At 40.6% G+C, this 15,267-nt stretch overlaps 2 protein-coding genes across 6 annotated transcripts in view; both read left to right on the forward strand.

Annotated features, from left to right (window-relative positions):
* AGO1 (argonaute RISC component 1) overlaps positions 1-126 on the forward strand; it is a 47,814-nt gene extending 47,688 nt beyond the window's left edge. Inside the window, exon 19 of the mRNA XM_021939350.2 lies at positions 5-126. Within this exon, the coding sequence (XP_021795042.1) occupies positions 5-8 (4 nt within the window). The 3' untranslated portion in view covers positions 9-126. The remainder of the gene's footprint in view (positions 1-4) is intronic.
* A 1,083-nt stretch (positions 127-1,209) lies between these two features.
* LOC101005189 (argonaute RISC catalytic component 3) overlaps positions 1,210-15,267 on the forward strand; it is a 141,777-nt gene continuing 127,719 nt past the window's right edge. For 2 of the 5 annotated variants that reach the window (XM_021939319.2, XM_003891585.3), the window contains exons 1-2: positions 1,210-1,561; positions 14,682-14,853. In XM_021939319.2, coding sequence (XP_021795011.1) covers positions 1,543-1,561; positions 14,682-14,853 — 191 coding nt within the window. In that variant the 5' untranslated portion in view covers positions 1,210-1,542. Of the gene's footprint in view, positions 1,562-13,687; positions 13,995-14,681; positions 14,854-15,267 lie in introns of those variants that run through there. The other 3 variants (XM_017959710.2, XM_021939329.1, XM_021939325.2) reach the window with 2 other exon arrangements.

Here is a 15,267-nt window from a genome sequence, read left to right on the forward strand (position 1 = left end):
TCAGATAAGAAAATTGAAGCCCAAAGAGATCAAGTGACTGATCCAAAGTCCCACAGTGAGGGGAACTGAAGATAGGATATTCTTTCTCCTTTTCCTCTTTAAAAAATTATTTTGATTAAAAAAAAACAAAAAACAAAAACTAAACCGTATTACTGAAGCATAAGGACATGGGGAGAAATTATGAATCATTCCTCAGCCTGAATAAAATAGTATCATGTTTCATTAAGGCAACAAATATTTATTAGGGACCTACTATTTGCCTGACATTCAAGTGGGGTGGGGGGCACACAAGTAGTAAATAACAGACTGGGCAAAGGGCTACCAAGGCAATACTGTAGTAGACTAACAGGTGCCCCACCATGGGTGGTCCGGAAAAGGCGTCTCAGATGTCTTCCGTTGAGACGTAAAAAGAAACTGTAGGGTGGGGAGTAAAGGGAGGGTGGAGAGGAGAGAGAGGGTTCCTGGCCAAGGGAACCAAAAGCAGAGAAGCCCCAAGTCAGAAAAAAGCAGCGCTTGGCCCGTTGGGGGAATTGGAAGCCGAGCAGTACAGCTGTAGCACAGGCGGGGCCCGTTTACGCCGTGCGTTTTCACCCTGGACAGGAGTTTAGGTTTTCGAAGTGTGACGAGGCGCTATTAAAGAGTTTTAAACATGGAAATTACTCGATCTGTTTGTGTAGTGTCCTGTTCGTTAGTCATCTTTTCCAAACTATAATACATTTTGTTTAATCCTAAAAATGGTCGTTAAAGCAGTCTAGGAGTTAGGTCAATTGCGGTGGTCACTTGACCGCCTGTGAGGAGGCGGCGCGTGGGGCGGCTCGGACTGGGCGTGGCGGGGGCTCAGGAAGGAGGGTTGCCCTACCCCAGCGGTCTCGGCTCGGGGCCTTGCGGCAGGCTTGGGTCCTTCACCTGCCAGCTCCAGGTAGGCTACTCCTCAGGTAAGCCCCGCCGCCAGCCGCGACGTCGCCGCAGACAGGCACCGCCCCCACTCGTGCGGCATGAGGAGTCCTGCCCCTTCGGGTTGTCTCCAGCCGGCACTGCCCCGCGGGGGACGGCCGAGCCCGCCGCATGTGGCCCGGCTCCCGGACGCTTCCCCGGCGTCCTCCGCGCCGGCCGCTCCCGCCCCGACGTCGCTCCGGCACGGCTCGGGGCCCAGAGGCGAGGCGAGGACGCCGGGCAAGCCAGGCAGCGGAACTGACGCCGACGGGCTTCCGGGGCGGCCCCGGGCAGGTCGGCGGCGGTGGCCCGCAGTCGTGGAGGAGCGGTGGGAGCGTCGGCGGCTGCGGGCGATGCAACTTCCGGACGGGACTCCCCTGTGTCCGCGCCTCACGTCTCCCCTTCCTCTCGCCTAGTCCCGTGCCGTTTTCCGTCCGCGACTCTTCCGGCCCAGAGCTTTCGGAGTGCGGTTGCTCAGGGGAAGCCGTCGCCGCCCCCGCCTCGGGGCCGAGTGAGAGTGTCCGTCGCGCGGCGTCGCCCCCCGGGCCGCCTCCTTGCCCCCAGTGGCGGGCTCCGTTCTCCCTCGAAGCACTCCCCCCAGCTCCATGAATGGAAATCGGCTCCGCAGGTGAGTCAGAGTCTCTGGGCCAGGTAGGGGATGTCACCAAGCTACTGTCCTCTGAGTCTCCCTGCTCCTCCCGCCCGGCCCAGGTGCGCGAGGTGAGCGTCGGGCGGGCATCCCCTGGTCTCCCGCCCCTCGCCCTGCTCCCCTGCGATCTCCGCGCAGCCCAGCCGCAGTTCCCCGGGGGCCCCTGAGTCGGCGAAACTGCGAGGCGGGGAAACGCTTGGAGGATTTAAGTTTGGGGTTATCTAAGCGGTATTACTCTTTGCTGGAGTACCCTTTTTCTAGACTTTAGTATGGTTTGCCATTGTCTAGTTGGAGTTCTTGTCCTTTAGCCAGTTTGTGTGCTCCGTAGAGGCTGGGCAGCCAGCCAGCTCCCTTACCTACCTCTTAGGGTAGTTGTGAAGATACACTGAGATAACGGATAACTTCAAATTAAGTTCGAAGGAGGTGTTGGTGCAATGTTAAATTCAACACGGCATTGCTCCCACCCTCAAGTTCTTTTCTGTTGTTTGTGGCAGCATGGTAGATAGTTTCTGAGGAGCTTGGAAATGTCATAGCAGCCTGGATCACTGCTTATACGAGGAGGTGGATCTTAAAATTGCTGACAGCATTTTTTGTTTCATTCTCTATTCCCTAGAGAAGTAGTTGTCATATTCCTGGAAATTTGGAATTTAAGAAAACTGCTTTATCTTCGCGGGGAAGAAAGCAGTCTTGCAGTCGTAAGAGAAAATTGCAACATGGTTAGTACTTGTCCTTAAAAAAGGAAAAGTACTCTTTATGGTTCTAAAGTAATTAATTCAGGGACAGAAAGGTGTTGCATAACGGTTTGCCTAACAAGTGATCATGCTTGGCATTTTAAATTTGAAAGTATGCTTCAGACGATCACAAGTTCGTAAATTAATTTTCAAAATATTTGCGGGACTGTCTTGTTACTAATGGTGTTACAAGTTCCTGAATTCCATATCTCTTTTTGCCAATTTGATATAAGAAAAACTTATGTAAAAGAAACCAGTGACATAATGATAGCTAAGAACTTTGTTGAATAGATTGAGTATTAAGTGTCAAATGGATGCAAAAAAGCACTCAAACTGGGGAGGTGAGATGGGGAGAGTTAAAAAAATTTTTTTAAACAAATTTTGTTACATGGAAGTTTCTCTAATCAATTTCTACTATATCTCTTTTTCATGCTCCATTGTTTCGCCTTGCCCCATATCGTCTTAAAAACAGAAAGTCTGTCTGGATTGTGAAAAGATTTAGATTCTTACTCAGTTTTGATTTGTGTATTTCTGAAACTGTCCTGCCCTTTTTTAAAAATTACCATACTGCTGTTTTACTGCACAGGAAATGTGATTATTTGGGACCATAGGTGATCTTTGTACATAACTGTCCTGTTGTCAAGTCTGGAAAACAAATCATGAAAGTCAGACCCTTTATTAATCATCCTAAAACTTTTAAAGATATTTCAAAAAAGTTTTAAAGTTTTTGCTTTATCTCCTTAGGGTTTTTCATATGATATTGTGCCCATATATATGGACGTTGTCTTAGAAAACATTTGTTAACATCAAACCACCTAGTCAACTGGTACAACTAGCCAAGTAAGGCTCAGAAAATACATTTTACCTCTTCTTTTTTGGGTGTCCCGTTGCTGAAATAGATACCCATTTAGCTGTCTTCACATTTGGGCAAGTGTGTAGTTAGATTATCAACTGTATGCTTGGGTCTCTTGAAAAGTAAAGTTTTTTCTTCAGTACAGTTTATACGTGATTGAAGGTAGCCTAATGAAGATAAGCTATACTTTGGCTCAAGATTGACGTTATCAAAAACAAAATTTTCATTATTCCTGAGACTTATATATAATTGGTATGCTTAGTGTAAAGTTGAAAGCATAGCTGTGCAACTAAATTTTAAATCCATAATTTAGGCTGGACGTGGTGGTTCATGCCTGTACTTTGGGAGGCTGAGGAAGGATGATCCCTTGAGCCCAGCAGTTGGAGACCAGCCTAGGTAACATAGTGAGACCTGCCTCTCCAAAAAGCAGAAAAATTAGCCGAGAATTGTGGCACATGCCTGTAGTCCCAGCTACTTGAGAGGCTGAGGCAGAATGGATTGAGCCCAGGAGGCAGAGATTGCAGTGAGCTATGATTGCGCCACTGCACTCCAGCCTAGGTGACAGAGCAAGACCCTGTCTCAAAAAAAAAAAAAAAATCATAATTTGACATATATTTTGATTTTAAAATTTTAGTATAAATGTTCTCAAAAAGTCTATTGAGTCAATATTGAATCTTGGCTCTCCAGTTCTATCATAAGTTTTTCTTTTGTGTGGAGATTCTCAGGAATCATCTTGTGATAGGATATTTTAAATTCTAGTTGTTCGGTGGATACATAGAAAACTGTTAAATTTATTTACATTAGGGAACCTCGAATACAAATACCATATAAGTTAGTATTCGTTCTTTCATATGAAATATTTTGAATGCTTTTTAAGGATATCTTGTGCAGTCTACTGATTTAGTACCATCAGAACTTTGATTTAACAAGAAAAGGCTCAATTAGTTAAAAATTAATCAACAGTTTAACGTCTGTGTCTGTGACTAGTTAGGAGAACATCTGATGAAACACCATTTTCTGTGGTCTAATTACTGCTGAACTAAGAGTATAGGTTGTGTTTCAGTTCTAAATAAGATGGAAATAGGGAGCGGCAGAGATGCTTGATGATATTACTTCTCCTGAATACTCATTTTTTAGGTCCATACTATTCTAGTCTGTGTTTTCAGATAATGTTAGACTAGCGTTTAGGACAGAGGAACTACACTTTATAATGGAAGAAAAACATTTACTTTTACCTTAAATTAATGACATGCAAATTGATGTTTGGTGGAAGTTTTATACAGTCTTGCAAAAGTGAATAGACTGTTTCTTATTTGTACTTTTAAATTCCTGTCTGAAAATAGTTGTTTTAGAGTTCTGTGCTTATTTAATAATAAAAGTTTTTAAAAAGTTACTTGGAACCAAGTTCCAAAGGAATAAAAGTTGCATATATGGGAAGCTAGAATTAATTCAAGATTGGGATATGAATGATGTAGATAAAAATTATGGGTTAAAAATACCTACTAAAATATATAATGCCATCAGGGTCCAAATTTACTATTTAAAACAATCTTCTTTTTATTTATTTATTTTTTTTGAGATGGAGTCTCGCTCGCTCTGTCGCCCAGGCTGGAGTGCAGTGACGTAATATCAGCTCACTGCAACCTCTGCCTCCTGGGTTCAAGTGATTCTCCTGTCGCATCCTCCCGAGTAGCTGGGATTACAGGTGCACACCACCGTGCCCGGCTAATTTTTTGTATTTTTAGTAGAGACGGGGTTTCGCCATGTTGACCAGGCTGGTCTTGAACTCCTAACCTCAGGTGATCTGCCTGCCTCGGCCTCCCAGAAAACAATCTTCTTTAATAACTTTGGGAAATGTTTTTGTCATTATATAAATTTTCTCACTTGTAGTTCTTTGCCTTGGAGAAAAAAAATCAAATTACTGCTCTGTCTGTGGGCATGAATTTTGAAAATGATAAAGGTTTTTCTACTGGGTTGTCACTTAAATTTTGGCTTGTGCTGCCCTGGAGTGACCATTATGACTTAAAAAATATATATTTATTGAACTTGACTGGCAGTGGGACTTATAAAAATGTGCAAGATTGTTTTGATATTTGGTTTAGAATTTTTCTTCTCTGTCATTGAAAGAGACTCCGAGGAAAAACAGAAAATGAGACATAAAATAACTTTTTTTTCTTCTAAACAAAGACTTAAGGGAGAAAACATAGATAACCTTCAAATGTAATTGAGTTAACATGAAGACATTTTAAAAATTACCCATGATTCTGTCAGCCTCATATAACCATTCTTTACATTTTTAAACCAAATTCTAAACTAATCTGTTTAGTTTTTTAAAAATTAAGGAATTAAGTTATTTAGGAAAGCCATTAGAATGAATGAAAAGATATCTAGATGCTACCTCATTTTGCTTTTTTGGAGAAATGTATATAATAAGTTGGTAATTTAGAATTAATTTATGTTAGTTTATATCTTCCAATGGGAACATTGCGTTTTTTAGTTACTGCCTGGCCTGACAGTATGCAAAGAGGCCTGGGGCCCTGTAAAGGGGACATTTCCTGGAAGAATTCTCTGTTGTATATGGAAAAACCCTGGCTCAGAGTAGAATTCTTGCCAAATTGTCTAAGCTGATGGATTCTAGTTGAATACCATTTTGCTTTATAATATAGCCATCTAGTTTCACACTGGTTTCTATATTCTTAAAATACTTGAGGGTCTACCTGAAAGATGAATTAAAATATTAATCTATCAAAACATATTATCTTACAGTAATTAGAGGTAGAATCTTAAAAAGTAATTTATAAGTTTTTGTTTTTGCTAATGGGTAGGGAAAAAAATACCAAAGTGATAATTCTGTTTTCAGGAAGGTAAAACTAAAAAGATTATTTAAGATCAGTATCCTTTCCAGACCTGTTTATTCTCAGACTGTTGAGACGAACAGCATTTACCAGACATTCCTACCTTCTAATTCAGTTGTCTTGGATACTGAATAGACCCTCATTCTTGGCTCATTAACAAAACAGATGTGAGAAAGAATATTGTGTGGTTTTTCAGCCATAATGGTTATGCTGTTAGGATACATGAACAGCCTTTCTGTATTTGGAGTTTCTGTGGTTTTCTGCCATTATCTGTGTTAATATTAATGACTTTCTTTGGCTAGCCACTGCTTAAAAAAAAAAAAAAAAAAAAAAACTATTGAGATTCAGCAAAACCTTGTCACACAACTGATGCATTCTCTTATACATTAAAATGTGGGCATTTTGTGGTTTGGTTACAATAAAAAATTGTATGCATTAGTCTGAAATGTCAGTTTAAGGAAATGAAGAATTCTTTGTTTTTTGTTTTTTGTTTTTTTGAGACAGAGTTTTGCTCTTGTCGCCCAGGCTAGAGTGCAATGGCAGGATCTCGGCTTAGTATTTTTAATAGAGACGGGATTTCACCGTGTTGGCCAGGCTGGTCTCGAACTCCTGACCTCAGGTAATCCACTCGCCTCGGCCTCCCAAAGTGCTGGGATTACAGGCATGAGCCACTGCACCTGGCCTAGAATTCCTTGTTTTACGTCAGCCAGTTATTTTATACATCATTTCCAAATTGTCAAGTTCTTGGGCAATCAGAACGTGGTATCTACAGTCTTTTGATGTGAGATATTTTTAGATTAAAAAAATGTTTTTTGTAGAGACGGGTCTTACTATGTTGCACAGGCTGGTCGTGAACTCCTAGGCTCAAGTGATCCTCCTGCCTCAGCCTCCCAGAATGCTGGGATTACAGGAGTGAGCCACTATGCCCACCTATATTTTTAGGTTTTTCATTTGTGGAAGAAATTTTACGAGAATATGTTCTCAGTTGTAGGCTTACATAATACTACTTTTGAGTCATTACTAATACTTGGTAATTTTAACTGATTTCTGAATCTTCTAACAATATGAGAGAGACATAGTATTTCTGTGAACTTTAAAAATGGTGAAAGAATAGATTGCAAAATGGGTTCTTGCTAGTAACAACGGAAATGTCCCCTTTTATTTTCAAGGGAGGAAATGCCTTTTAAAAATTGTTTCTCTGGCCGGGCGCGGTGGCTCAAGCCTGTAATCCCAGCACTTTGGGAGGCCGAGGCGGGTGGATCAGGAGGTCAGGAGATCGAGACCATCCTGGCTAACATGGTGAAACCCCGTCTCTACTAAAAATACAAAAAAATAGCCGGGCGAGGTGGCGGCGCCTGTGGTCCCAGCTACTCGGAGGCTGAGGCGGGAGAATGGCGTGAACCCAGGAGGCGGAGCTTGCAGTGAGCCGAGATCGCGCCACTGCACTCCCGCCCGGGGCGAACAGGGAGGCCCCCTCCCAAAAAAAAAAAAAAAAAAAAAAAAAAATTGTTTCTCACTCCTATAATCTCAGCGCTTTGGGAGGCTGAGGCGGGTGGATCAGCTGAGGTCAGGAGTTCGAGACCAGTCTGACCAAAATGTTGAAACCTCGTCTCTACTAAAAATACAAAAAATTAGCTGGGCATGGTGGCAGGCATCTGTAATCCCAGCTACTCAGGAGGCTGAGGCAGGAGAATCCTTTGAACTCAGGAGGCAGACATTGCAGTGAGCTGAGGTTGCAGCATTGCACTCCAGCCTGGGCAACAAGAGTGAAACTCCATCTCAAAAAAAAATTGTTTCCCAGCCGAGTGCAGTGGCTGACACCTGTAATCCCAGCACTTTGGGAGGCCGAAGCAGGCAGATCACGAGGTCAGGAGTTCGAGACCAGGAGCCTAACCAACATTGTGAAACCTTGTCTCTACTAAAAATACAAAAATTAGCCGGGCATGGTGGCATGCACCTGTAATCCCAGCTACTTGGGAGACTGAGACAGGAGAAGTGCTTGAACCTGGGAGGCGGAGGTTGCGGTGAGCCGAGATCGCGCCACTGCACTCCAGCCTGGGCGACAGTGTGAGATTGTGAGATTCCGTCTCAAAAAAAGAAATAAATTGTTTCCCTGCTGCCATCTGATAAGCTTAACCTTCAACTGGCTGAATGTTCTATAAGTGATTATTTAATTGTAGTGAGCCTAGTAATAAGTGCAGTATGTTTGGACAGATTCATTGAATGAAAAAGTGGAATTAGCAGGTAGGAGGTTCCTGAAGTTCCATGCTGTTTACTGCTTAGCTTTGCAGACTTAACACGTATAAAATCAGAGAGAATTCATTGTTATATTTTGAGATCAACAGAGTATATTTCTTTTTCCAAAACAAAAATGTATTCTTTTTTTTTTTTTTTTTCTGAGACGGAGTCTTGCTCTGTCACCCAGGCTGGAGTGCAGTGGCATGATCTCGGCTCACTGCAACCTCCGCCTCCGGGGCTCAAGTGATTCTCCTGCCTCAGCCTCCCTAGTAGCTGGGATTACAGGTGCCCGCCACCACGTCCAGCTAATTTTTGTATTTTTAGTGGAGATGGGGTTTCACCATGTTAGTCAGGCTGGTCTTGAACCAGATCTGACCTCAGGTGATCCACCCTCCTTGGCCTCCCAGAGTGCTGGGATTACAAGCGTGAGCCACCGCGCCCGGCCCAAAAATGCATTTTTTTTTTCTGATTATAAAATAATAACCACATGTTTATTACTTTAAAAAACAAACAAAATAAGAATGTCTCAAATGAAGATGAAAATATGATCCTATCCTCCAGATAAAACCATAGTTAACTCTTTCTTATATATCTTCCCAGAGATCCATCTGTCTGTCTGTTTATCATACGAATTGTTTTTAACCTACTTTTTCCACTTAGTAATGCGTCATCTTTCCCATATCATTACTTACATCTGTATAACAGTATAATTATTTATACTGAGTACATAGCATTTAATTTTATCTGTATATTGATCAGTCTCATTGATAGTGGTTTAGATTTTTTCCAGTTTGTTGTTGTTTTTTTTTTTTTTTTTTTTTTTGAGACGGAGTCTGGCTCTGTCGCCCAGGCTGGAGCGCAGTGGCCGGATCTCAGCTCACTGCAAGCTCCGCCTCCCGGGTTTACGCCATTCTCCTGCCTCAGCCTCCCAAGTAGCTGGGACTACAGGCGCCCGCCTCATCGCCCGGCTAGTTTTTTGTATTTTTTAGTAGAGACGGGGTTTCACCGTATTAGCCAGGATGGTCTCGATCTCCCGAGCTCGTGATCAGCCCGTCTGGGCCTCCCAAAGTGCTGGGATTACAGGCTTGAGCCACCGCGCCCGGCCCCCAGTTTGTTGTTATTATGACTAAAACTTTGTAAGTATTCTAGTACATATGTCTTTGTATACTGGTCCAGTGCTTGCTTTTGGATAAATTCTTAGAAGTAGAATTGTTGAAATAGGTATTCCATGAATATTAAAGAAAACATTCCCAGTGAATAGCTATAATTTGGTAATTGGCTATAGTATATGTTATAGTTGATTTTGATTTATTCACTGCTTGTTTTTCATCAGTCACATTTGCTGTAGGCTATTGTTTAGCTTTAGACTTTCCAACTGATACATATTGGATTACTAGAAGAGTGAACAACATGGACACATGCTTTGAAAATGTATGGTTTTGTGTTTGAAATTTAGTTTGGTTAGTTATTATCCAGTACATACAATAGCTGCTGAAAGAAAAGTTTGATATAGAGAGCAAGTCCACATAGTGCTTTATATTTCTGTGTAGCTATATTTTCAACTCTAGTGGGCAGTACGTGTATTTGTTAAATAACTAAAATATGCTTCATTGGAAGTATAATTCATTATATTGACAGAATTGTTTCATCTGCTAATTTACATTAAAATATCTTCTGGATACTAAACTTGATTAGTATCTATAGAGTTCTGTTCATTGCTTATTATGCAACAGAATTTCCCTTTGTGCCAAATTATTTAAAAAACATAAGGTACAAAAAAAAAAAAAAAAACACAAGGTAAAATAATGACAGTGGAGGAAAAATTGACAGTGTGATATAGTGTGAAAAGCATGGGTTTTAGAGACAGATTCTGGCTCTTAAATTAACTGAAATTTATTAATGATGTGTCGGTGTAGGTTTGAGTACAAATGTACTCCTCTTGTAGAGGATATTGATAGTGGGAAGTCTGTGCCTGTGTGGGGGCAGGAGGCCTGGGACATATGGGTAATTTCTACCTTCTGTTCAATTTTGCTGTGAACCTAAAACCTCTCTAAAAAATAAAGTCTATCAGAAAAAGTTAACTGCTACTTTGGGCAGTGCATTTAATCTTCCTTAACCTTAATTTTCTTATCTGTAAAATAGGATAGTGAAAAGAGATGACACATGCAAAGGAAATGGCCATTTCTCTCTTTTTTTTAAATGATATTTTACTATAGAGATTTTAGGATGTATACAAATAGGCAGAACTGTATAATAAACTCTATTGTACCCACCACCCAAACCCAGTCATCAACCCATGTCCAATCACATCTCTTCTATTTTTCCCTCCTTTATATTTTTGAAGTATATTCTAGACATAATATGATTTTATTCATATTTAGTAGCAACTATGAAAGTTATGGACTCTTAAAATATACAGTACCGTTATCACAGCAAAATGAGAATAATCACTCATAAAATGTTCTAATCATTGTTCAAATTTTTACTTGTCTCACATATTATTTTTTAAACTGTTTGCCTTTAAAAAAAAATTTTTTTTTTTTTTTTTTTTTGAGATGGAGTCTCCCTCTGTTGCCCAGGCTAGAGTTCAGTGGCATGATCTTGACTCACTACAACCTTCTCCTCCCAGGTTCAAGCGATTCTTCTGCCTCAGCCTCCTGAGTAGCTGGGATTACAGGCATGCGCCATGACACGCAGCTAAGTGTTGTATTTTTAGTAGAGACGGGGTTTCACCATGTTGGCAAGGCTGGTCTTGAACTCCTGACCTCAGGTGATCCACCTGTGTCAGCCTCCCAAAGTGCAGGGATTACAGGCATGAGCCACCACGCCTGGCCTAAAAAAATTTTTTGATTCAAAATCCAAGTAACTTCTACACATTGTGATTGATCGATATGTCTTTTAAGTATCTTAATCGGCAAGTTTTCTCTCCTTGTTTTTCTCCTCTGCAATGTATGGGTTGTTTGTCCTTTTAGAATTTTTCACAATCTGGATTTTGCTAGTTCCATCTTTACAATGTAATTTAACATAATCCTTTGAATTTCCTATAAACTGCTAGTGGATCCAAGGGCTTGATCAAATTCAGGCTGTTCTTTTTGAACTTACTACAGTTGGTTTTTTGTCCCAAGCACTTCACTGGAATTGTTTTTATCAAGGTCAACAAAGACTTAGCTAAACCCAGTAGTTCCCAAATCTTCATTTTATTTCATCCACATCTAATGACATTTTCTTCTTGAAACACAATTTTCCCCGTTTGGTTTTCAGGATACCACTCTCTCCAGGTCCTTCTCTAACCTTGTTGGCTGTTACTTTTCCAGTTCCTTTGCTGTTTTCATTTCCCTAATTTCTAAATATTGGAAGTATCCTAGGGGTTAGTATTCTGTATCCATGTTAGAGTCTGATCTCTAATCCAGTGGTTTTAAATAACATTTATATGCTGAGGACACCCACATTTACACCTCCAGCCTGGACCTCTCCCCTGAACTCCACACTCATCTAACTGATTACTATTCATCTACTTGTAGACACCTCAAATTTAGCATGTCCTTAAAATCCTCTTGGTTTCCTCTCTAAACTTGCTACTATCACTGAGTCTTTCCTATCTCAGTAAATGACTCTTCTGTTCTTTCAGTTGTACAGACCAGAAATCCCTGAGAATGTTTTCCCTCATACCCCATATCTAGTCCATTTAACAATTCCTGTCAGGCCTACCTTCTGAATGTTTTCCACATCCATATTACTCCCCTAACTGTACTACTGTAATCCTAGCCAACATTATCTTTCACCTAGACAGCCACATAGCCTGCTGACTGGTCTCCCTGCTTGTACCCTTACATATAATTTTTCATACAGCAGCTGGAATGATACTTAAAAAACATTTTAAAATCAGATCATAACACTTTTTCACTCAGAACTCAGAGAGCTGGGCCGGGCGCGGTGGCTCAAGCCTGTAATCCCAGCACTTTGGGAGGCCGAGACGGGCGGATCACGAGGTCAGGAGATCGAGACCATCCTGGCTAACACAATGAAACCCCGTCTCTACTAAAAAATACAAAAAAAAACTAGCCGGGCGAGGTGGCGGGCGCCTGTAGTCCCAGCTACTCGGGAGGCTGAGGCAGGAGAATGGCGGGAACCCGGGAGGCGGAGCTTGCAGTGAGCTGAGATCCGGCCACTGCACTCCAGCCTGGGTGACAGAGCGAGACTCGGCCTCAAAAAAAAAAAAAAAAAAAAAAAGAACTCAGAGAGCTGACACTATCTAACTTCAAGGCTTACTCTAAAGCTGCTGTAATCAAGATAGTGTGGTATTGGTGAAAGAAATGACTAATGGAACAGAACAGAGAGTCCAGCATGGCAGGTTACAATCCCAATTCTTCTTATTAGCTATAAAAATTTTAGGCAAATTATTTCAGTTTTCCTCGTCTGTAAAATGATTCCTTCCTTTATAGGGTTGGTATGAAGATTAAATGAGATAATGCATGTAAACGCATTTAGCAGGCCAGGCGTGGTGGCTCATGCCTGTAATTCCAGCATTTTGGGAGGCTGAGGTGGGCAGATCACTTGTTCTCAGGAGTTCAAAACCATCCTGGGCAACGTGGTGAAACCCTATCTCTGTCAGAAATACAAAAACTTAGCCGGGCATGGTGGAAAATAAAAGCATTTAGCACATTGCCCGAGACATAGTCAGAACTTGATAAATTTTAGAATTTGTGCTTTTTCTAATTTGATCTTGACAAGTTTCATAAGAAGGAGGCAGGTCAAGTATTTTCATTTTTTAGATCAGGAAACAAATTCAGGGAGAGTATTTGGTGATGGTCAAATGATTAGATAATTGGCAGAGCCAGTACTAAGGGCTAGTACAGAATTTGTACAGTATTACTTACCTCAGGCTAGGATAGGAAAGATTATGCCCTCTGAAGAGATTTTTTTAAAAAACACAAAGCAAAATTTAAAAACAAATGATTCAGGCAGCATTTTAGTCTATTTTTGTCTATACTGAATAAAAAGTTAGAGCAATTTTTTATTCCTGATACAAACTCATTCTTTTGATATATTGTTGGATTTAATTTAACATTTTGTTAGGATTTTTGCATGTATATTCATAAATTAGATTAGCTTATGATTTTCCTTTTTTATAGTGTGTTTGTCAGGTTTTAGTACCAGAATTTTTCTGGCATCATAAATTGTATTGAGGTATGTTTACTTTTTTTCTGTTCTCTGGAAATGTTTGTATAATATTGGTGTTATTTTTTTCCTTAAATGTTTGGTATAATTCTCTAGTGAAGCCATCTGGATCTGGAATCTTTTTGTATGTGTGTGGAAGTATTTTAAATTGTGGATTTAATTTATTTGGAGTACTTTTAAGATTTTTTTAAATGTAATTTTTAGTTTATTCAGATAATAGTCATTTATTAATTTATTGTTTGAATTTTGATTAACAAAGCTGTATTTTGAGCTTCAAAAATTTAATGCTGGATATCACTTAGGTTTTCTTTAAAATTTTTTGATAAAAAATGTAAAATATACATACCATTAAATTTACCATCTTAACTATTTTTGTGTACAGTCACTAGTGTTCTGTACATTCACAGTGTTGTGCAACCAATCTCCACAACTCTTTTCATTTTGTAAAACTGAAACTATATCCATTTAACAATGCCCTGTTTGCTCATGTCTCAGCTCCCGGCAACCACACATCTACTTCCTGTTTTTTATGAAATTGACTACTCTAGGTACCTCATGTAAGTGGAATCATATAAATCATATAGTGTTTGTCATTCTGTGACGGGGTTTTTTTTTTTTTTTTTTTTTTTTGAGAGGGAGTCTCGCCCTGTTGCCCAGGCTGGAGTGCAGTGGTGTGATCTCAGCTCACTGCAGCCTCCACCTCCCGAGTTCAAGTGATTCTCCTGCCTCAGCCTCCCAAGTAGCTGGTGGCTACAGGTTCGCACAACCACACCTAGGTAATTTTTTTTTGTATTTTTTTGGTGGAAATGATGTTTCATCTCCACCAAATGAGCTCACTGTAGCCTCAAACACCTGGGCTCAAGTGATCCTTCTACCTTGGCCTCCCAAAGCGCTAGAATTCCAGGCATGAGCCACCATGCCCTGCCCTTTCTTCTACTTTCTTTAACTTTACTTTGCTGTTGGTCTCACACTCTTTAGGTCTGACTTGTGCTTGCTCATGGTCACCTTGGTTTGTGCCCTTTGCAGAACAGTTTTTCAGAGGCATACAGTTTTCTGTGTGTTTATTTTTAATGAAGAGAGGAAATCTGGGGTGATAGAAGTTGAAGTGTTAGGAATGATGTCATCTTGCAGAACTAAGTTTTAGCCATTATCAGCTGTACTTAAAATTCTAATATACTCTGGTCGACAAGGCTTTGGAATACAGCTTATAACTGTGACTCTTGTTTTTCCCCTTCCCCTGGCAGGACCCGCTGGGGCCCAGCCCCTACTCATGGTGCCCAGAAGACCTGGCTATGGCACCATGGGCAAACCCATTAAACTTCTGGCTAACTGTTTTCAAGTTGAAATCCCAAAGATTGATGTCTACCTCTATGAGGTAGATATTAAACCAGACAAGTGTCCTAGGAGAGTGAACAGGTAAGAATCATGAAACTGCAAAGATCTTTTGCTGTTTTTTTCCTTAGTAATTATCCATGTTTATCTTGTGTATCTGAATAACAATTACAGTGTGTAACAGTTTGACCAAGAACATCTGGTAATTTGTTTTAAAATTGATTGTACTTGAGAGGTGTGATAGTGGGGAAAAAATCTTTGAAATTATTTTATTATAACATGAGCTCACATTTTCCCTGTGATAATAGAAAAGATCCAAGTTATTTTTACATGCTCCTGAAATCAGGCTGCACATCATGAGCACATCATTTTCCTTGCTGTTAGGTAATATGTCCGTGCTTGCTTTTTTCTCCTCACCTACCTTATGCACCACTTTCATAATGTTCCCTTTAAGATGATGGTGGTGATGATAGCAGTGGGGACTAGAAATAGTGGTTT

Source organism: Papio anubis, chromosome 1 (assembly GCF_008728515.1).
Source record: "Papio anubis isolate 15944 chromosome 1, Panubis1.0, whole genome shotgun sequence".
NCBI classification, from domain to species: Eukaryota; Metazoa; Chordata; class Mammalia; order Primates; family Cercopithecidae; genus Papio; species Papio anubis.